This window comes from Orbicella faveolata, unplaced genomic scaffold (assembly GCF_042242905.1).
Source record: "Orbicella faveolata isolate gen_17 unplaced genomic scaffold, um_ofav_v1 contig_2, whole genome shotgun sequence".
Classification (NCBI taxonomy): domain Eukaryota; kingdom Metazoa; phylum Cnidaria; class Anthozoa; order Scleractinia; family Merulinidae; genus Orbicella; species Orbicella faveolata.
Genome location: NW_028301547.1, coordinates 4066017 through 4088893, shown reverse-complemented (window position 1 = coordinate 4088893; position 22877 = coordinate 4066017). Strand labels below are relative to the sequence as shown.

Genomic DNA, 22877 nt, shown 5'->3' with positions numbered 1-22877 from the left:
CTTTTGTGAATAAAAAAATGAATTATGCACTGTGACTTTCTAACAATAATTAATTACAGTTTTGTCCTTTTTCATTGGCAGGCTTGTGGACGGGATCCAACTCTTCCAGTGCTTCACCGATGTCAACCATTGCCATGCCATCTACTCTTTCCAGTGGCATTATGTCGTCAAGTCAATATGGTGTCACACTGTCGCCGAGTCCAGCCAGTGGTGTGCTATCTTCAAGTCAGATCCTTGTTGCACTGTCTTCAAGTCAAACTGATACTACCGTACCCTCAAATCTCCGTAGTGTCACACCATCTTCCAGCCAGTCCCGCATCACACTCCCTTTAAGTCAACTTCCCGTCACACCATTTACAACAATGACGACACTCCAAGAAACAATCCAAAGGTTGTTCAAGGGAACAACTTCTAACGCAGTGGAAGCATTTCAAATATTAAATAGTTCCATTCCCTTTGACGGAACTACTTCACGTCCTTACTATACCAACAGTGGAACTGACTCGACTATAGTTGAGACGAATACACCAACTTTGATGAGGGATCAAACTTTGTCCCTTTTCCTAACACAATCTAAGTCGCCTTTTCGCAAATCCGTGTCATTGAATAGCAAGTTAATGGCAAATACCGTTGGCCAAGCCAGCCACAATCTTGCAAGTACATCAAGTCTCACAAGTGGCAATTCTACTTCTGTGATTTCCCCTACAATTTTTCAACTCCACCAGTCTGCTGAAATTTCTCGTGCAGATCCTGCCATGAGCGGAAATAGCTTCCAAGGTACTGTTGGTTTGTCCACAAAAACAAGTGCTTCCCTAAAATCGCTATTATCAGTGACAGGAGACATACCACTCTCTCGGGTTACGTCGTTGACTATTTCCCGGAGTTCCACAAATGAAAAGTCAAGCCTCAGCAACGTATCCTACGAGGATTCGTTGGTTACGGACAAACCTATCGGTACATTAACCATCAACAGTCTTCACCAAGAAACCATGCAGAAGACGGGATACATTAGCTTACATAGCATTTCTAACATCCCCAGTCAAACCAGCCTGACAGGCATAGCGTCACACGCAACTGATTCTACTTATTCAACATCAACAGCATCGATATCGAGCTGCTATCAAAGTGTACCGTCACCATTGGACTCATGGAATTACCATCTCCATTCCAATTCAAAGAGTAGCAGCTCAAAAGCCTACTCCAGTACATTTGTAGATTACAGGATCACAGACCCACTTGGTACCCAAAGTGTTCCAATTTGGAATAGGTCAACAATAGCCATTGTAAGCTTTAGCGGAAAAACAAACTTGATCAGCGATAAGTTCTCTTCGTTATCGAGGACTTCAGGTAACATTTAGAGAGTGCTAGAAATGAGATATTAGACCACTTTTACACATATTTTGGTACTGCCCTGTTAGGCAGAGCAGGCAGGCAGACATGTAGACAGAGACTGACAGACAGACAGCCGTCAGACAGACTAACTGACTGACTGTCTCACAGACAGACTGACACAGATAGAGACTATCCGACAGACAGACAGACTGACAGACAGGCAGGAATCTCTTGCTGTTAAACAAAGACGACTGAATATGTATCATCTTTTTGTTCTACAGATTATTCAACAACTTCCACTCTTGGAAGCACTTTACGTGGGAAGCATATCATGGGCGTCAGCCCGTCCAATAACATATATCCGTCTCCAGCATCTTACACAAGACTTTCAACTCAAATGTCTATTGACAGTTATACTGAACCACATCAGCAGCATGTCACTTCTATTTATAAAGTGCAAGTCACGCCGACCGGAGCCACTCCCATGTGTTGTGGATCAACCAGGTCTGACGACACTGTTATGTTTCAAGCACATAGACAAAGTTCTCACAACTCATCCAAGACTATATCAGATTCGCTGATGAGAATTGCAAAGGGAGCTGCGTATACCTTTAACAGTGTATCCAGCGATCCAACACGAGGAAGAAGTGCTCGCGAATTATCAGCGACCCTGCAAATGGATTCACTTAGAACAGTGAAGGGACCCTACAGTAAATCCATAGAGCATACACATGGACAAAATATTCCTTACCCATCAACTACTCTGCAAATGGATTCCCTTAGAACGGGGAAAGAAACTTACAGTACATCCCTAGAAATTACACATGGACAAAATACTCGTGACAGATCAACGACAGTGCAAATGGATTCCCTTAGAACAGTGAAGGAAACTTACGGTACATCCACAGAAATTGCACATGGACAAAACGTTCGCGACCCATCAGCGACTCTGCAAATGGATTCCCTTAAAACAGTGAAGGGAACATACAGTGCATACGTAGATCAAACACATGGACAAAATACTCTCGATCCATCATCGACTCTGCAAATCGATTCCGTTAGAACAGTGAAGGGAACATATGGTGCATACATAGATCAAAGTACTCGCAGCTTATCAAAGTCTCCACGAATGGATTCTCTCATTATCAGAACAGTAAAGGGAAGCACAGAATACGGTGTGTCCACTGTTCAGGGTAGTTTCGTTGCTGTCGAACAGTCGGAAAAGGCGAGCGATTTTCAAGGACAGTCACAAGTATCATCTTTTCAAGTTCAACCATCATTTTCAAGTTTATCTCCTACTATATCACCATCGCATACAGGTAAGTAAATGTCTGAAACTCAAAAGACCGGATTTTCTTGGAGTTTATGTGCAATGTATTAGAACACCAGGGGTTTCATTAACTTTTTCAGCAGGGTGGCATCTCAGTGGTTTTCACAGGCGGGCAGAACTTTTGAATTGAACTTCTCGATAAGAAAAACTCTCGGCTAGATGGTCAAACCAGGCTCGCAGCCAGTCAATATGATCGGTGCCTGGCCCCTAATGAAACCCCTGGGACACTAGAAGCCAGATGCAGGAAGTTGTCCCACGTAAAGATGTAATCTCAGCTGTTTCTTAGCAATTGGCTTTGACATTCGAGCAATATAGCCAACTCTCGTTGTAGTGGAGACCCTCGGGACAGTCATTTGTGAGGGTGTCCATAAAAGAGAGGGTTTAATGAAAATGAGCCATCGTTTGGTTTTGAAGTGTTACATATAACGTATGCTGCCAGACTCTTCAAAGATAGAATAGTGTACAAACTAGTACAGATTCCAAGACCGCAGAATAATTATCATTCAAAACGACCAAGTTGTCCGTTGTAACGGGGGAAGAACAAAAAAATATCTGTTTGGGACCACATGAAGTGTCCTCAATTCCTTAACAGCGGGAGTTGTTTCCATACATTTGTTTGTAGTTTTGGTCGGGGATGTAGGTTCCGGGTGGTGGGCGGGGGGGGAGGGGGGAGACTCTCATATAAACAGGACGGGGATGCTCGTCGTACCTTTTAGGGGTTAAAAAAGCGGGTCTGGTACCTCTCAGTGTGTTCAGTCTCGAAAGCTCCCACACCAGGAGCTTTCGCCAAAAAAGTGTCAGTTAACACGTTGTTTTAGAATTGGTACCTCTTAGTCTTAGAAAAAATTTCAAGCCATTCCTACAAAACATTATCTTTATATCTCTAAGGGGGTTCTTTTCAAAATTTCCGACGAGCACCAGGGACCGCGGAGGGGGAGGGGCTGGTAGGGCTATAGCCCTACCACTTTTATTGCTGGGATTTATGTTCTAGGGCTGCAGTTGACATGCAATTAAATGCAAGATAAATGGCGAAACACTGACCTTGACGTTTGTTTGTATTGGCCAGATTTTTTAGCCCTACCACTGTGGCAACCCTGTAAAGGGGTAGGGGTATGGTTAGATAATAAAACGACAGTTATAGTTATAAATTACGAAAGATGTTTGAATAGTTCTGATTTTTCGTCCAGCTCCAAGTCATCCAACGGATGGTTCGGTTATGCCACCGGCATATCAGTTTCCTTGGCACCTGACCCCGTTTCTGGTCATCATATTTGTCATCATTGTGGTTCTCTTTACGTACTATCTTCGCGTTCCCGACATTGTCGATGCCCTCATACTCGCGATCAAGGAGAAGAGACGCCAAATGAATGCATCGAAAGCAGACAACCAGAGCCTCAACTTGACAAAGGGGAACTTCTCCACCGAAGGATTCAAGACATCGCTTTTCCACTCTTACCAGAGAGAAGTGTTCTACGAGGAGGGCGGGTTAAACTATGCCTTTTTTGAGATGGAGGCGACAAAAGCCATCGAGTTTTCTGTGCACCTCGACGATGAGGAAAATCAAAACTCCGGATCTGAAGAATCTGTAGAAATTTCATGTGAAATTGAGGAAGAAACGTCTGATAAAAAACACGGGCATGACACACTGAGTGAAATGTTTGATACCAGTGGCACTGAAATATTGAGGAAAAGAAACACTGAAGAAAATCTTCCCACCGCCAACACGAGGAATGGCAGAATCTATTTTCACGATTCACCAGCTTCTTATGAAATATAAGACACATCTGCTTAAGACTACAAGCTGCAAAGTCCGAACAGGTGAAAAAAATAAGATTGACAACTCGCAAGGTAATATTTACGAACATTTTCATCGAAAGTACATTTCCGAGAATGACATGACCATAAAACGTTGCACTTTCGTATAAAGCTGTATACTTTCGTGAGATATCGATAGTTTTAAGCCATGAGAAGCCTTTTTTAATTTTACGCAGGTAACAAAACTCGAGGGCTATTAAATAGCTTTTGCGCTGCTTGAATAACGATAGCCTCTTCCAGGCGTTCAGTTAGTTGGGGCGCAGCGAGCTAAATGGCGAGCGCGCTGCGCCCAACAAACTCAACGCCTGGAAGAGGCTAGAATAAAGACCACAATATAGTTTTCTTGCTCTTTTAATAAAATAAACTTATTCCCCTGTAATTCTGAGCACTTGGTCAAATCTTATCTTTCTGTTTTCTTAAATCCTTAATGTGTAACAGCCGATTTGCTGCACTTCATTTGAATGCAGCCACGCAATCTTTCAGTTCTACAGGAAGTCTCATTGTAATTGAGCAATTCTTAACCTCACCGAGATGAAAACTCTTAAATAATTAAGGTCAAAGGTACTTAAGTTGCTGTTATAAGATAACTGCATAATGCAAAAGGCCTCTTCCACTCTCTCTTTTGCAAGTGAAAATAAATCTATTTCAAGGCCAGATCAGAGGCTCAATTCTAAACTGAGTCGGAGAAACAGTTACCCTTTGTGACAAATTTTCGTTGTAGAATAGCACGAGTAATCAAGAATCCTTCGAGATGTCACATGACACATGTCACATGATCATGACGTGTCATCTGCATAGCAACTAAGGAAGAAAAAGCACGCACTCCCTTAGTTCAGTTCGGAGTTGAAATTGTAGCTTTTTCCACGACTGATTGTGTTTAACAAACACAGGCATAACCACCAACATCACCAAATTATGCAAGAGATCAAAGTTTAAAAAAGAAATTCAAACGATCAGTGCTTTTAGCTTCTCAAGTAAATTCTACTCAACTACTAAAAGCAGCCTTTAATTGGTTGCAGAGCCTGTGATTTTCTGTTTTGATCATCCAAATCAAAGATTACGCTTTTCGAGTCGTTCGAAATGACGACAAAATCGATCCTAAATAAAATTACAATTATGTACAGCAAAAGAAAGCGAGTAGAAAATCACTCTAGCAATCACTAATTTGGGAGTATTGAGTCTTCTTCGTCGTTTTCTTCAAAGCACTAGATGACAACATTTCGTTCCTGGCGTGGAAAAACCATCACGCAACCACGGAAGTCGCGCCAGTGCAAAACGAATCAACAATCGTGCACAACATTTTACTTTGAAGTCAATTCCAACAGTGTTTCACCGCGAAGGCTTTATGTATGTCAGTATGTAGGACTACTGAGGCTCCATCAGCTTAGATGTGGAACAAAGCTTTCATGTCGAAGTCCGCTCACCAAAAACGTCCACTGCGAAACTCAGTTACTGTCCAAAGTTGAAGGTATTCGGCACAGTCATGTTAGTGAACATGTATCCTCCTTGTTGTTCGATTCTCTTGGATTCTGTTTGAAAATAAACAAGAACATTGTAAATACTCTTCGTAGAATAATTACGATGCAGCTTTGTTTGGGATCCTTCTCCCCCACAAGTCAGGGAGGACGACGGGCAAGAAAGCTACCTATGTAGACCTATTACAATTACTCTTTGAATTGTTTCGCTTCGTCTGTTTTCCTTTGGTACTTATCATTTCGTTTGGTTAAGTTCTGTTATTTTTTTTCTGTGGCAACTATCCTAGTAGTTTTTAAGCTCCTATTGTTTAATCTCACTTAAAAAAGAACGTTTTTCGCACTTTTATTATGAATCTTGGTTACGAGCAATATTCTTTCGTATTCTTACCTAACAAAGCTATCCTCTGCTCGGCCTGGTGAAACACTTCCTGTAATGACTTAGCCTGCTCGCTTGTCAACACACTTGTCAGAGCCGAGTACCAATCTGGGTCACTGGTCTGCAGTGCTAAAATAAAATACAAACAACAGTTACACGTAAATGGCATGAAGAGGGACGCAAGACCTTAGAGGAGTCATGGACCATTCCTTGAAAACTGAATTAGACGCCTTCCTTGTTGTGCTTAGTCCCTTCAGATAAAGTAAGTCCAAGTTTGTTTCCGTCTCTTTACTATGTTGTTTCTCAATGTATAAAGCTACTGATTTTCGGCGTTTTGTTCATATTCATCGTTCATAGCTATTGTTGCTATTGTTGCTATACCTCCCAACTCAAATACATTTTCTGATTGGAGGAGAACGTGTCACTCGTCGTGGGTCAAAACTAACTAACTCGCCAAGGAAACAACAACGTGAACTTTCGACTCGCATGTAATCAGGTCGAGCTCCATGAAACCGCGGCACATTTGTGTGCCAGTCAACGTCAAGCAAACGATTTTTTCGCAGTTTTTGTTTTCTATTTTTGAGTTGGTAGGTATAACAAAACACCTAATGGCTGGTCCGGCGGAAACAGTGAGTTTCGTTCCCCTTCTACCTCAATGTTCCCCTCGGCTTCGCCTCAGGGAAAGTTGAGGGTCTCGGGGAAACAGAACTCACTGTTTCCCTGGGAGCCACTCATTAAGTGCGCATTGTTATTTTGTACTTCACTTCGAATCATACGAAGGTCCTGGGATGGTTTTTAAACCATTTCAAATTCTGAAGCCTTTATGACCGGGACCTTAACGTAATCCTACAAACAACGTTCTGAAAAGTAACAGTAACCTTGCATCGAGGTCCTAAAGGCGATGTACTCATCGGTTTCTTCATTGTCTACAGATGTGGTGAAGTTTTCAAGAGCCGTTTCATCATCTTCCACCTCTTCCTCATCATCTAAATGATCGGCAGCCTGTGCGCAAAAAAAGTTTTATATCCGACGAAGAAATTCATATCATCACACTAAAAAGATTATCACTATTAAGATTTTTGTTATTTAGGGTTGGCCACAATGTTACCTGTAGAGAGACTTTAATTTATGTCTCTTGTACCTGTCTATGACTGTAATGAGTTAACTTCGTTAAAAATAGTCTTAATACTCAAGGTCAAGTCTGCATGCCAGCCAAGTGACCCATCAGGCCGGAGCTTATCCCGGTTTCTCTAGCATGAAGTGACTAGGAGTATTGACTCCTCCCTGGATGGGACGCCAGTCCATCGCAGGGTTACCCCCAGGGTTACCCCCGGCATTAAATTCGCCGGTACTCATTTATATACCTGAGTGGAGAAGAAGCACTGCAAGAGTATCGTATCTTGTCCAAGAACCCTGGGCCTTGTCCGCGGCCAGGGCTCGAACCCGGACCGCTCGATCCAGAGTAGAAAGCACTAACCACGAGGCCACCGCGCCTCCCTATATAGTCTCACTTTCCTTCTTATCAAAAGAAGACTCGGCTGATTTCCACAGACTTCCAGAATACTTTGTGGTTTGTGGTAACATATCTGCTTACCTTTTGCGCAAGACCTTCAATATATTGAACATCGTCCTCATTAATTTCGTCCTCGTCGCTAGCCAGCTCATCTACGAAATCAGGAAGTACCGATGAAAACCATTATAATGCACACAACACCAGTTTGGCTTGCAGTTACGTGTACACGTAAAGCAAGAAAAAAAAAATTGGAGCTCAGGTACCTTCATCCGATTCCCCCTCCTCGTCTTCATTTTGATCGTCATCATCACCACGGTCTGAAAAAAATTAATCAATTATACATTAACAACTGAATGATCTATTCTGTCTGTCCGTCCGTCCGTCCGTCCGTCCATCCGTCCATCTATCCCCTGGTCCGTCTGTCTGCCCGTCCGTCCAACCTTCCATCCGGCGTCCGCACGTCCATCCGCCCGTCCGTCCTGAAGTCAGTCGATCCTTGTGTCTATCCGTCCGTCTGTCTGTCTTTCAATATGCCTTTCAGAATCTCAATACTCGATCAATAGGAAATGCCTGTAGACCAGTAAGATGTACTTACTTTCATACGTCCTTTTGAGTCCTGAGAAAAGAACTAACAAGGCCGGGAGAATCTGGGGCGAGCACTGCAGGAGAGCCTGTGGCCTCATCTCTTTTGGCAGATCCATGAGTGCGCAGAATCCCAACACAAACATCTTACGATCATGAATACTATAACAAACAGCAAGAAGAATTAACGAAAGAGGACACTATAACCTGACAAACAAAACATTGAAGACTGGCCAAAGGGTACATTGTAGTCAGAAAACCCCAGCTGGCGGAAGGATTTATGAGTAGCTACTAACAGTTACCTTAGCCAAGGAGGTAAACTCTCAGCTAATGGGTTACAAACAGAGCTAACCGTTTCGCTAACCGTTTCGCCCGATCTCAAAGTCATATCGCCCGGAAAAAGAGTCGCTTCGCCCGGACCAAAATCTAGTTCGCCCGAAGTTTTATTAACGCAAATTAGGGAGTAGTTGGCGAACATATGTGTTTCATTTACTACATTTCCTTCCCCAATATACCTGCCGAGATGATCTTTGATTAACAACTTACAACAACTAAACAACATACATACAATACCAACATACAACATAAAATCGGAGAACGGCATACGTAAATCGGACTGCACAAAGCTAAATGAAATGTATCACACAAATTACTTCAGATGATGTGGAATGGTAAGAATTCATTCCAAAAACTAGATCCGTGTGGTGGCAAAGTTTTCACACAATAAAGTAAAGAAGGTTGAGGTGGAACGATCACTGATTTCAGCACAATGGCTACAATTATCGTTTTGTTTTCAAAGTGCGATACAGTGAAAACTAAGTTAACAAAGGTAGCGGTTTCTCAGTGATATCTTCTCGGCTTACCCAAAGAAGCAGTCATGGTCATTGACCCAGCGACTAAAGAACTGTGCTGTGACTGTTTCATTCGTGTTTGGAAACTGAAGTTTGTCCAGTACGCTTAACAGAAGAGGAGTATTGTATATTAATCCAGCTATAGCCTGCAATCACAAAATACCAAAAAAAAAAATTTACATGTATGTTTAAACTCTACATGGTTACTGTCCACAATCTGTCAACGTTTTCTTAGTAAGTCTTTTCTAAGGTTCATATGATGTTTTTATTCTTTTAAAAAAAGTTTTTACAGTCGGTGTGTTGTATTCACATCTACATCTTTGAAACTTTTACTCTACTGACAACCACGCATAAGTGAAGGAGGCTTAGTGTCCAATTATTGTATCCAGTTCATGTCTTTGAGTTGAGGGTAGATAAGGGTGACCATTGTACTTGTAGAATGCCCTTGTGTGAGGCACATTCTTCTCACAAGGTTACTCTCTTCCCTTGTGTACAAAAGATAAATAAATAACAATAATAAATCGATTGGAATTGGCAGTGGCGCATCCCATGGAGACGCTCTTCAACGATGTTTCAATGAGTTTGGAGTGTTGGTTTTGTGAAGGGAGGATAACCAGACAACCTGGATAAAAACACTGGTGAGAACCAGTACTCTCACCAAAGTGTCATCTCTACTCCCTTAAATAGATAACGTTAGATTGCTTGGGGGGAAGGGAGTAAATATTGCTCAGGGGAGCTGCCATGGGCGTATTAGTATCCCATTCAGGGGGTAAAGGAACAGTCAAAGACACTATTCTGCACAAAGTTCAGTTGCATTATTAAGCTACATGTATTACATATTAAGTATCATTATGCTCAATCAAATTAAAGTTTGTACGTTTGTTGTATTCTCCCTTACCACTTGTAAACACATTGTTCGTAATTCACTCTCCTTCACCTCCCTCGTCAATCTTTCCAGTGCAGCTTCCACATAAAAAGGAAGCCACTACAAGGTAAATAAATAAATAAACAACCAAACAAATAAATAAAGAAATACACATGAAAAAATTGTGTTCATCAGAGTAAGGGAGACACATCAAGTCTCCTTAAAGCCTTTGCCACACCCAAAGTGACCAATAATACTGTGCTAGATTCTAAACAAGTACATGTGCAGCGCACAGCCACACGAACATTACATTTACCATGACCCAGACAGTACAGTACCTGATCCATATGCCCACGGCACTGAAGAATAGTCACTTCCAACAGCTTTGCTGCATTACACTGCTGATCCTCCTGTGCAGAGGAATCTGTCATCATCTTGGAAAGGAACATAAGAAATCAAAAGTCAAACTTGTTGCAAGGTGAAAGAAATTCAACCAGGATGCACAAAAAATCTGGATTAGATCCTTAGTGGCCACCCAGGGTGTCTTTTACTACTGTTTTTTTTTTTTTGGAGGATCCAAAGCTGGAGCTGAATCAAATTTTAGATATTTCCATGAGAAAAAAAGACCTACATGTATGCTCTCTGAATTTTTATATATACACCTTTCATTATCCAAAATTGTACCACCTGAAGAATCAAGAATGGCCTTCAGGTGATTATCACAATGCTCATGTAAACTGAAGGAGTCCTTCTTTTACTTCTAATACAGAACTATAAACAACAAATACCCTGCGATGTACATGAACACATTTATGTAGCCTTTTTTGGTGAGTATAGTATTTTTTCAGCAATACCAAACCAAACAACAAAATGTGGTACACAATTAAGTATTACACTTGGCACACATTCAAATGTAATTACCTTTTTACACATGTTATATATTAGTTCCAGGTTCTTAGGATTTGCTAAGAAGGCAGGTGTGTCCACAGTGATGTAATTGTGCAGACATGGCATCATTTCTGTAGCAGAACAAAAATAGTTTAAATAATAGAGATGAGCTGATGTCACATAAAGCACAGGTTTTACCTTGAAATAAATACATTGTATTTTTCATATATCCATTCAGGGAGGTACATGTACATGTTGGTAACAAGTGTGTCAAGCCAAGTGTCCCATACTGATAGAGCTTATGTCAGTAACAACTAGGGGTATTAACTTTGCACACTGCCCAGGATGAGATGTGCAGGTAGCACAGACTCAGAGATATGCTAGATTCTAGCTGCTAGTGTCATTCACAGGTACTGTTTTATTCAAAGGGCTTGAAAAAAGTGCCACCCGGTCATCCCGGACAAGCAGATTTTCCCACTGAGCAAGTAACTTTTCATTCTCTCTTGCCCTATGAGCAAGGGCCCATGCAACCCGTCTGCCAACTAAATAACAAAGAAAAGTGAACTAGGACTTGCCCAGGGCAAACAAAATTTGGGGGCTGCTTGTCCGAAGGCAAGCTTGAATTCAAGTTTGCTTCGAGTCCTGATTGGCCTGGGTGGAAAGGGGCACTGTTAGAATAAAGTGCCTTGCCCAGTGAGGACCTCAACTTACTGAACCTAGCTTAATCTTAATTAGGCTTAATCTGGACCACTTGATCCAAGCATCCAGTATGTAATAATTCTCTCTCAAGAAGTTAAGAGTGTAAAGAGAAATTTTTCTACTAAGTTTACTTCAAATATGCCTCCTCGGCATTATTGTACTAAAAAACTGTCTAAAGCTGTTTTGTCTATATTATTCCAAGATAAGTCTCATGGCAGAAAAAACATACTGTACCTGCAAAATAGTCAAACGCGTCTCTCTGGAAAGCCTCATACAGCATGTAGTACACTGTCCACATGGACTGTGAGATCTCAAAACATGTGCAGGTACAGATTATGGACAAAATGTCTTCATAAAACTCTGAAAAAAATAAATAGTTACGTGAAAATATTACTGTGCACTGACCATTTCATTACAAAGTATGACAATATTCAAAATTTCTTTTTACTCTGTGAATTACAAATGTTATAGATAGAGATGACAATAGCAAGCAACATCTTCAACTAAGGAAGTACCAAACTCTCAAAACTATGTATTATTAAAGAAATAATATGGTCCACTTATTTTCCATAGTCAAGTTGAATCCAAAAATAATTAGGTTAATAATAAGCTCTTTTTGACCTGGGCCCTGTTTCTCGAAAGCCCCGGAAACTTTTCAGGCCTGGAAAGCCATAGTAAAATCTCGAACCCTACGATTACAGAGCTGTTTTATTCACATTTTCTTAACATTAACATAGGTTTCCTTCATACAAGAAGTTTCAGGGCTATACACTTCTCCGTTTTTAGATACGGATGAACTAAGAATGGCTTTATGGGCCCGAAAAGTTTCCGGGGCTTTCAAGAAACGGGCCCCTGGACATTGATACATCTTCCACAAATGTTTTACTTTTGTTCTGGAATACACAAAATGTATTTGTACAAAGTTACACATATTCCCTACCCATCACAGAGAGCTCCAGCACTTTTGCTATTAAAGATATCACCACATGCTCCAGCTGATGCACAATCTAGAAAGCAACAACAACAAAAAAAAAACTTGTACATTACAACTAGAAAACAAAGGTCAAGTAATTATTGTTTCCCAAATTTGCTAGGGGATGTATGTATATCTAGTTTACATCAGCTAATCAACTTCAAGCCTAGCAACAATTATGTGTTCCCCTTGTTCACCAATGAACAGCTCAAATGGGGTTAGGGCCATGGGCCATGCCGAAGGACCTAGTCAATGGATCCTTATACACAAAGATCACTCCAACACTAACCAGTCAATTTCAATTACAGCATACATGTACCTCTTTAGATCCTTCCATGACATTCAACATTGTCTCTAATGTGTTCAGGATTCCCATGGCAGTGACTGCTTTCTCGTCACTGTCTTCACCATCCAATAGCTGAACAAAGGTACCTGCCTGTATATTAAATAGATTAGCCATCATTACAAATTTACAAATTTCGTTTGTACAACAAGAGTGGACCTGAGGAACATATTTTGAGCTGTACTTTTATGGCGGAAATTCTTAGATGGGCATAATTTTGGGACATCTTCCACGGACTCTGCCAGGGTTCCAGTCACATATAAAACTGTTTTTACCTTTACTACAGCTTACTACAGTGCAAACCTTACCATTACAACTTAATGCTGTTAGTTAAAGAAAAATGTGACAATATTGTTTGCAGGCATAACCCACATACACTTGTACACAAAACAACTAACATCAAAAGGAAGGAAGAACGGATGGGCAGGTCAGTCATCCTAGACTGCCCGCCTTGCAATGTCACATGACTGCTACACCCTTAAGAACAAACTCAAACTCCAGTAGTGACTTACAGCTCAGGCAGTAATAATCACACTGCTAACAAACAACTGTCAATTATTCCTAACCTATAAATTGACTCACCAAATCTCTGGCAATATCTACAGCAATGCTTGCCACTTGTTCTTGATCCCCGTATGTGGAGATGAGTTTCTGCATCACCCCTGTTAGATCATCATTCTCTGTTTCACGAATCACTTTCAACAGTTCTGGAAAGTGTGAAGAAAACATAGAAGTGTTATCAAGATGAACTACGTGTATATCACAAGTGTGGGACTAAAGGGAAAATGGGAATCGAAGAGTCTGAAGCTATGGCCTGCTGCACAACCAGTGAGATGATTAAATCTGTCACATCTTCTGGCCAGAGATATCTCAAATATGGATGTTTACAGGAAAACTGGTTGCCAGAGTGTTGTCATGGTAATCTAAAGCAGATAAATCCAATGGCTGGACCAGATACTTAAAGTGGACCAGGCCAAAAACCACCTGGTACTGAGCTGTCTTTGCTAAGCTTAGTGAGAAACTCACATGGAGCAAGGAAGAAAATGCTACACAAAAATAGGGATAAATGGAGAGGGTGTTTTTTTTGCCTTACGTCCGATACGTTCTGAGATAATTGACGTGAAAGACTGAAATGATACGCCAAGAATAGCCAAAGTTATTAGACTTAGATAGTGCAAGACACAATCATACTGCATGAAAATAACATAAGATAGTCTGGCATTTCATATACATTCTAATCCAACAACACACATGGTGGAGATGTACTTATACAAACCCCACCAATTTTAAAGACAAATGAAATTTCACATAGTTTAGACAAAAAAAGAATAACTTACGCAAGATGATTGGTCGTACATGTGGTTCAATATACTTTTTAGCTGCAAAGGTTAAAGAATGGGAAAATTGGCAATATTTAATTACATGTATTGTAGATCTCTACTACAGCATGTGCAATGAAGATCTTTTAAAACAAAAAATCAATCTTTTCTGTTCTCAACAACCCAAAATAACCTTTTCCACATCATGTGAAGAATGGCTATCATCACTGTCCATACATGTATGACTTGTCCCTCAAAGTCTTTCATGTGAACTGTTCATGGACCAAATGTTGTGTTTTGTTGCATTTTGTTTCGTTGTTGTGTTGTGTTATGTTGTGTTGTGTCGTGATTTGTGTTGTGTTGTGTTTTGTTCTGTTTTCTGTTTCCACAGCTGACAATTCATTTAGATTGCATTCTTGAAACAACTTGATCACTGGCAACTTCCAGATGTACTTTCACAACTTCTCTCATTTTCAAAGGGCAAACCCTGTGTCTCCCTCCTTGACTATGGCCATACCAAACAACCAAAATTCCCTGACTTACATCCTTCTTGCTTTTCTATGAGAAACTGCAAAGCAATGGCTGCCTCAACTATGACAGGAGGATCAGTGTCTTCAGTTAAACAAATACGGGCAGAGTTCACAGCTGTCGCAAGGTTTCTTTCCTCTTTGAAAGTTATGTCACCAAAACTGTGCAATACCCAACATGCCTAAAGAACAGTGGAACAAAAATACACCATTAGAGGTTCTACATAGTTAAACTGGGTGAACTGAAGAAACGCCATGTAACTACCAACCTGTCAGTAGAGTGACTGTCACAGTCCAAAAAGAAAGCATACTCATGGAAAACTAAAGAAAAACTTACATGTATTTCTTGCAACACCAAAAATAGACACTACAATTCTACATACCCTGGCTCGGAGATATCCAAGGGAACTTTTAAACTCAGGATAAACATGTTGGACTAACATATTTTCTAGCTGCACCTTGTACACTTTACGCTGAAAAACAATCAAGTAGAGTACAGTTAAAAATAACTGGAAAAACATGGACAGGAACACGAAGTTTACACATGCAAGACCAGTATCAGAATTAATAACATAATATTACCTTTAATAACACATCAGCTAATGTTCCAATCATATGAAGAGCACCATCCTTTTGACGAGGGTCCCTCTGCTCTGCTGGAAGGTTAAGAACATGTACGCAGAACACCATGGTAGGATCAAGGACCTGTTTTCGTTTTGAAACAGCAGTGTGGAGAAGAGTTGCAGCAGCAGTTACAGGTGAAACAAAGTCTTCAAAGATATCTGTGAAAACAAGGTAATGTCACACATCATTTAAGAGTGCAAATTCAAACATACAGAGATCTGGACAATTACTGCTCTGTGTATTTCCTTACTTTAGCACCTTAGCTGCTTACTTAAAATTTTGGATTTAAGGGAGCATCTAATCAAGATAGAAAGGGACACTTGATTGAGAATGGCACAGTTGGTCAAGGAAGAGACCACTAATAGTACAAATTTTAGACTCAAAGGACAGTCATGACCCTCACAAAAACCAAGTCCTTTTGCTATCAGTAGAAATTATATTTTCTTCCTCACCGTATTTAACTCTTATAAACTCATAAGGATCTTCTTGCCAAAGTTCATCATCTTCCTCAGTGTAACACATCAAAGGAAAAACAACTTCCTGGATGATTGCCTGTTGGAAGGAAATTTTTCATTCAATCCTATGTTGCATATGATTACAAAGTACATTTTTTGACTCTTTACATGAATGGCAGGCAGTAAAATTGAACATAGGAATCTAGAAATACATGTGTGTTTTGAGCCTAGCATCTCCAGGAAATACAAACAAATAACAGTTCTAGATGTTGTTGCAAGTACAAATGGAAACAACATGTAATTACCTGTATGTGAGGCCTCATTATTTTCCAGTGAAGAGAATTTGAAATCCTGAAAATAAAGTACATGTACTTGTAAAATATTTTCTGCATAAAAATAATACTCTTTTAACAGTACCTCACAAAATGGAACAGCAAAGTGCCTCACCTAACCCTCCATCAATGCTCAAAACTTCATCTACAATTTTCAGGTACAAATTACCTACTGTCAACCTTCTGTAACCCCTCACACACCCACCCACCCCCACCACCTTGAGTAAGTGTTGGCTTGCTGTTTACTTGCTGTCAAGTGTCAGTCTTTGGGAGGTAAACGTAAATGGAGATTTGACTGTCCGTTGAAAAGCTGTCACAAAATAATGCCTGGTGCAAACATGTTTTAGATAGTACATGTACATGTTTACTCTTGCATAGTGCACTAGGCTTCATTTTAAAACAACCTTTTCTACCAGTAAGCTTGGTGCCTAAACCCACTTCTTAAAAGCAGATCACGAGATAGCATAATTGACTTATACATGCTTGTACCAACCCATTTTTCAAGTAGTTTACTGTCTGCTGAATCACACGCGGAGCCACAAACACTTTCCGTCTGTACTGATCCAATACTTTCAGGAGAATCTGTGTCACACTGGCTACAAATTCAAGACAAGCTGTTGCTTAGTTTCAAGAAGAATCATCCCTGAAAAATTTTCCACTCTAATTGGTTCCCCATTTACCCTGTTGTCATGTGACTGGCACGTGACCATGTGGGTGTCCAATTACAGCTACAATTGTATTCAAGTGCTTTTAACAACATTTTGTCATCAGATACCTGTAACTGGACACAGTATGCTGTTTGTGTGTCATTTACGTGCATGCTAATGGATTCTGTCTGTCTGTTTCTCTGCTGTGGTAAAATCAGTGGAATATACTAGAACTCACTTTTTCCCTCAAAAGAGGCAGGTCTCAAAGACTTCTAAACTCTAGATTCTCATATTATGATATAATTAATATTATTAGTAACATGACATAGTGTCATTAAAGTGAGAATACATGTAGTAATTAATGCACTTATAGTTTCAGATTGGCCTTGCACAGTTTGCATGCTCACTCACCTCACTACTATCTGAATTGTACAAAGTTGTGTACTTCACTCAGTACAGTTACTATTAATACTACAACTTGCAATTACAGACAACAGTGTACCTTCACTACATGTACATGTATAACAACAGTTTGTAACATACATAGTTGCAACACTGTCAGAGTTATAACTGACTTACCTGCAAAACTTTTGCAATAGTACTCAGAAAACTGCTCGTATTCTTTAGTTATAGAACCAGGGGTACCATATCTGGAATTGCAAAAGGCAAATTAATATTTGATCACCATTTGCAGCATGATTGGGCTAGTGAATGTTTCAGCCTTGTACCCAAGTATTGTTTGGGATGTGAAGCATATAAGCATCTGGGAGAATTGAAGGGCAAGTATAAAAAATCAGGGCTGTGCTCTAGAAGTGCCCAGGTGCCACAGGCAAGTAACTTTTGCCTCTGGGTGACTGAAAATACTTACTTTTTTCATATAAGCTTAATTGCTGGGCACTCAGGATTTCATAGTTAGGAACCTTTGGGCTCCTTGAAATTTTTCTTAGACCACAACCTTGAAAATGTAAGGGTAAAGGAAAGACTCTTAAATATGTTGTCCCTTGCACCTTAGAAAAATCTCAAGAGTCTAGAAAAAAATATCAGCAATTGGGAGAGGGGCAATTTAAATGTTTCCTGCACAAATGAAGTATGGTAACTAGTCTTAACTGTTTCGGCTCTATAGCCTTATGTGCTCAAGGGTATAAAGAAGATTGAGTGAGCACGTTGATCACAACATTGGTATACTATTTTAGATTCATGTTATTGGTTGCCAAGGGTTTTTTGCCAATCTTATGGTCCTTTATATACTGTGTAATAGCAACATGTATGCAGAATTAAACTGAATTTTTTCCAGCTTTAACCTCTCAAACAACCGGCACAGAATATGTAAAGCCCATTTCTTTGCTTTCCACCAAGGAAGCTTAGCTAACTCTTCCTCATCACCTTCCAGTGCACACTGAAGATAGAATACAAGACAATGACACTATTAGAGATGCCTTTTGCTTGAGGATGAAATGTTAAAATATTTTGTCAAACAAGCCTCCAGTACACAGTACATGTTTCTTGTGAGAAGCTTTCAAAAAACTGTTACGTTTAAAGGCTAGATAGATCTAAAAGCCTACGTTGAATTGGACACGTACATGTTATGGTTTTTGTCTCAGTCTGCTTCAATTTTTTTTCAAACCAGTATAATTAATTTTTTGTCAAAGTAACGTCTGGGACCAATAACTTATCAGACCAACAAATATGGGAAAATTTGCTTTGCTTGCTTGTGTCCTAGTGGAGGCTAAAGAGGACTACAAAGTCAGAGACTGGGTATTTGAATCTTAGTGAGTGCAAAATAATCAAAAAATATATCATAGTATGGCGGTAGTATACTAACGGTACATGTTGGGGGAAAGGGTTATATGGGATATTTGCAGGGGTAGAGTAGGGTTAGAGACTGAGGGAGGGTGGGTGGTACAAATGTATGCATGTTATTCTCTTTAAGAACCTCCAAAAGTGAAAAATAAGCTATTTTCTTTAAAAAGTAGATATAAAAAATACAACATACAAAAAATGTTCTAGATACATGTACAAGCACTCTATTGCATCACACACTAAACAAGATATAATGTATAAAGTGCTGCAGATGTCAACCTAAAAGGTGCAAGTATTTCTATGTGAAAATACTATTGTCTAGTTTCAAACAAAATTCTGACCTGGGGTACTTCTCTGTTAACCACAGATTGAAACACTTGCATCCACTTTCCAAATGTATCACATGTGATTAATTCCATGGGAAGGACATACTGATGGAAAAAAAAAGTCAACTATTACATTTGAGACATCTTTACCAACTGAACATTCAAAATGAACCGTTTTATTGGTTATCACTAACCTGAATAAGTGCAAAGAAAATCTTCAGGATTTGCTTTTGGATTTCTACAGACATTTCTGAAGAATCCTCCATCACAGATGTGAACCTTTGGTATAGCTGCGGCAGTAGAACTTGCATAATATTGTGAAGGACTTCACGCTCCTCAGGCTTTTTGAACCTAAGAGAATTTACATAAATTAAAAAGAAAAACTCTGTTCTACAGAAATCTAGGTGCATTGAAAATGTTTGGGCAATCAATTGAAATTAAGTGTTTAGGTAATCAGGTTAATCTGCTGATGTTGTTTGTCATAATAACTAACGAGCACAAGTGCCATTCTGGAGAATACTGACCCAAGGCTGGAACAGTATGGACCAAGCACAGCTAGGTCCGAACAAAAATGACTCAGGACCAAAATACCCCAGTATGGTGCAAGCCACTACAATAACTATTAAGTGTAACCCTCTTTAAATAAAGTTTGTTTGATTGATTAATGGGCGACAAAAGTAGTTGAGACACTTTTAGAAAATGATGCTTTTGATATTTAACCTGTTGTTCTTTTTTATTTGCACATAGCATTAAATCTTTGATACCCCCAGCCCCCCAATTCAATGTTGTGTAGGTGCTGTGGTCTGCGCAGTCTAAGAAATAGAAAAATCAGCATTGTTTGGGGGGGAAGGGGGAGGAAACGTGTCCAAGACGCTCAAAAAGCAAATTTTACTTCCAAGTGTCTCAACACTTTTGTCGTTCATCATAGGTTACTAACTTTTTTATTACATGGCACTTTGAAAATGAAGACTACATGGCTTGTGACTGTTTCCATGAAAATAGTCTGCATGGCAAAATCCCAACCAAGAAAGGACCAATCAGAACACTTGGATTTACCTCAAGACTACCTTGCCATCTAATAAATTATGATATTTACCACAGAACAGAGGCATAACCATCTTGGTAAGCAATATTCAACTTACTCGTATTTCTTGACAACCTGGTACAGAGTGAGCAATGCACCCATCCAGGTCCCTTGACTGTTCTCAGCCAGAAATCCATTGACTTTGTCAATCACTCCAGGCCACTTATCAGGAAAGTCAAACCGCAGGATCTGGCTAACACACACCGTGAGCTGGATTCTAGAATTCAAAGGAGATACGATCAGTCAAACTTTACAAATTCTTGCACAAAGCACATATACAGTTGTATAATATGCCAGACATAACTACATGTGGTTGATGACATCAATAATCAATGACATCAATAATATTGATGATTAATCAGTGGTCAATCAATGAGTAATCAGCTGATCACTCATTGAGTACTGCCAATAGTCAATGAGTAATCGATGAGTAATCGATGCTCCACAAAATTTTTAGTCATTAATGTCACTGATTAGTCATCAGAGGTCTTCCAATGGCATAAAATCCACCAAAAATGCAACAAGTTACACTTTATTTTATTTAATAATATTAATATCAACAACATGATTTCCTGCCAATGATACGGTTGATGTGCTGGACTCCTCATCACAGCCTCACTGTCTTCTGTTGTCGATCAAACTTTTGCCATTCTTGAATCAAGTTTATTCAGTTTAGCAAATTCTTATATTACAGAGGCAGTAAAATTAGTGACTAGTCAATGGATAATCAATGAATAATCAATGAGTAATCAATGGATCAATGGGTAATCGATGTTCCAAAATTTTTACTCACTGAGTATTGACAACAGTCCATGAATAATCAGCTGATTACTCATTGATTAATCATTCATGTCATTGATTAGTTATGTCTGGAATATGTTCATGAAAGTCAAATAACTTACAGCTAACACCTCAAGTCTACGACCAAGAGTATTTAGTCCATACCTTATTAGCTCAGGAGCATGGATAACTGCTTCTACAATATTTTCCCTGATGGTCACTTTGTCTTGCTCAGCAATAACAAATGGAGCAACACCGTCAATTAATTCTGAAGGGTCTCTGTCCTTCCAATACTGAGCAATCATATTCTTAAGGTAAATTCCACCTATAAGTGCAATCATTTAAACCAAATGATTAGTCTGGGTAAAAGCCTAGCGTGCGTTCCCTTGGGTTGATCTGGATCAGGATCAGTGATCCCCGATCACCAGGATGATTGTGCATCAAAGAAGCCAGTGAATCCATGACCAGAGTTGATTCACTGGTTCCTTTGATGTACCATGATTGAGTGATCTTGGATCACTGATCCTGCTCCAGATCACCCCAAAGGAACGTACCCCTGGTGTCCGATCAGGACAGTACTCAGCAGACTGGTGCTAACGTTTTAATACCACAAATCAACTTGCAGTATTTTCGAGACATTTTTTCTAACAAACTGACCTACTGGTGAGTGACATGTGAAATTTTACCAGACAAAACAATTTTTAAGTAAGACTCTCTTCCACTCTAGTGTCAGTTTTTGGTACAGATTTTGTTATATGTCTTGATACAGCTCACAAATTTGGAATTGAACTCTTAAAACTGTTAGTAATGGAGAGGTTAAATGAAGTAAATCTGAGACAGAGACAACTCAAAAATATTGCTTCTTTTGAAAATTTGAAATATTTATTTGCCAGTATCATTTTTGCTGCTTTAGTATTGTTCATCACTTATACAATGTAGGCCATGTTTACACAGGCAAATGAGTGCTTTCTTCCTACAATGTAAGTTCTACAGTTATTGAAAGTCTTTCCCACCATTGTTTACTTGATTCCCATAGAGTTAACGTGATGTGAACACCGTCCTACACTTTATAGTATGTTAAGTTCCTTATCTTGATACTTTGTTTCCATGTCGTTTAATATATACTTATGTACATGTACATTTTACACATACATTGAATGAGCCAGATTGATATACGCTTACGTGCCAAATGCGCTTAGTATAGTGTCCACATGTCCATAGGTCCACATGTTCTTCTCAGAAAAAAGCTGAACAAGATTTCTTGTTATTTCTGTAATACGACAAATATGCCTATGCCAAAGGCCATTATATGTACGTGTACGATTTAAAAATAAGTTAACATGGTTTTAAAATTTCTCACCAGACTGTCGTACAGGGATTTGTACTTCATTCGACATGACCACTTGAAGCAGGAGCGAAAGAAATCCCGGAAGCTTGTGAATCTGCAAAGAACGCCGGGCACAACTATTTATGGACTTTAATCCTCAAAATTATGACAAAATCATGACCAAGAATTATAACCATGTCATTTGAACGCGAAGTTGTGGCTCCTAGCTTTTTGTTTAACTTTTACGATCATTTTACGATCAGAAAATTGGGTAAGTTCAAGAGTCAGGTTTACGGTGAAGCTCAAGATCAGTACGTTTTTTTGAACTGAAGCAATGAAGTCAAAGTTCTTCGAAAATATCGGAGGACGAGCGTGCGTGATGAAGAAAAATCGTTTGCGAAAGGAACACTGTTAGTTCGAAATCCTTACCTCGTTGAGCTTTTTTTCAGCTTCCTCTCTTAGGTTTGGGTCAAACGTACTCGACAAGATGGTGGCTAGATGTGGTATGTCCATCGCGAGGTTTATTTCGTGATAAATTGAGTACGGTATTTCTTCGCTTATTCCATGTGCAATTGGCAATTTTCGTCTTCCCGCGATTCTTCCCGGTAAAATGA

At 39.6% G+C, this 22877-nt stretch overlaps 2 protein-coding genes across 2 annotated transcripts in view; one reads left to right on the top strand and one right to left on the bottom strand.

Moving 5' to 3' along the window:
• The window catches only part of LOC110061846 (uncharacterized), an 11244-nt gene extending 6092 nt beyond the window's left edge, over positions 1-5152 (top strand). The window contains exons 7-9 of the mRNA XM_020768702.2: positions 82-1347; positions 1614-2651; positions 3850-5152. Coding sequence (XP_020624361.2) covers positions 82-1347; positions 1614-2651; positions 3850-4439 — 2894 coding nt within the window. The 3' untranslated portion in view covers positions 4440-5152. The remainder of the gene's footprint in view (positions 1-81; positions 1348-1613; positions 2652-3849) is intronic.
• LOC110061860 (importin-7-like) lies at positions 4813-22877 on the bottom strand. The gene is made up of 29 exons (XM_020768720.2): positions 22693-22877; positions 22297-22378; positions 21102-21261; positions 20215-20373; positions 19267-19423; positions 19088-19177; positions 18248-18342; positions 17526-17596; positions 16793-16895; positions 16273-16318; positions 15965-16064; positions 15471-15670; positions 15272-15361; positions 14905-15070; positions 14380-14421; positions 13625-13749; positions 13019-13135; positions 12667-12733; positions 11961-12086; positions 11061-11158; positions 10478-10573; positions 10173-10259; positions 9287-9420; positions 8437-8585; positions 8105-8158; positions 7923-7993; positions 7207-7330; positions 6341-6457; positions 4813-6006 (listed from the first exon to the last, which is right to left on the bottom strand). The coding sequence occupies exons 1-29, from the start codon at positions 22774-22776 to the stop codon at positions 5927-5929; spliced, it is 3090 nt and encodes a 1029-aa protein (XP_020624379.2). The 5' UTR covers positions 22777-22877; the 3' UTR covers positions 4813-5926.

Excerpts from the sequence above, each read along its gene's own strand:
- LOC110061860 (XM_020768720.2), bottom strand. The coding sequence starts at position 22,776 with ATGGACATACCACATCTAGCCACCATCTTGTCGAGTACGTTTGACCCA. Across the intron at positions 15,362-15,470 it reads TAGCTGATGTGTTATTAAAG|CGTAAAGTGTACAAGGTGCA; the intron begins GTAATATTATGT and ends ATTGTTTTTCAG. Across the intron at positions 11,159-11,960 it reads CGCGTTTGACTATTTTGCAG|AAATGATGCCATGTCTGCAC; the intron begins GTACAGTATGTT and ends GTTCTGCTACAG.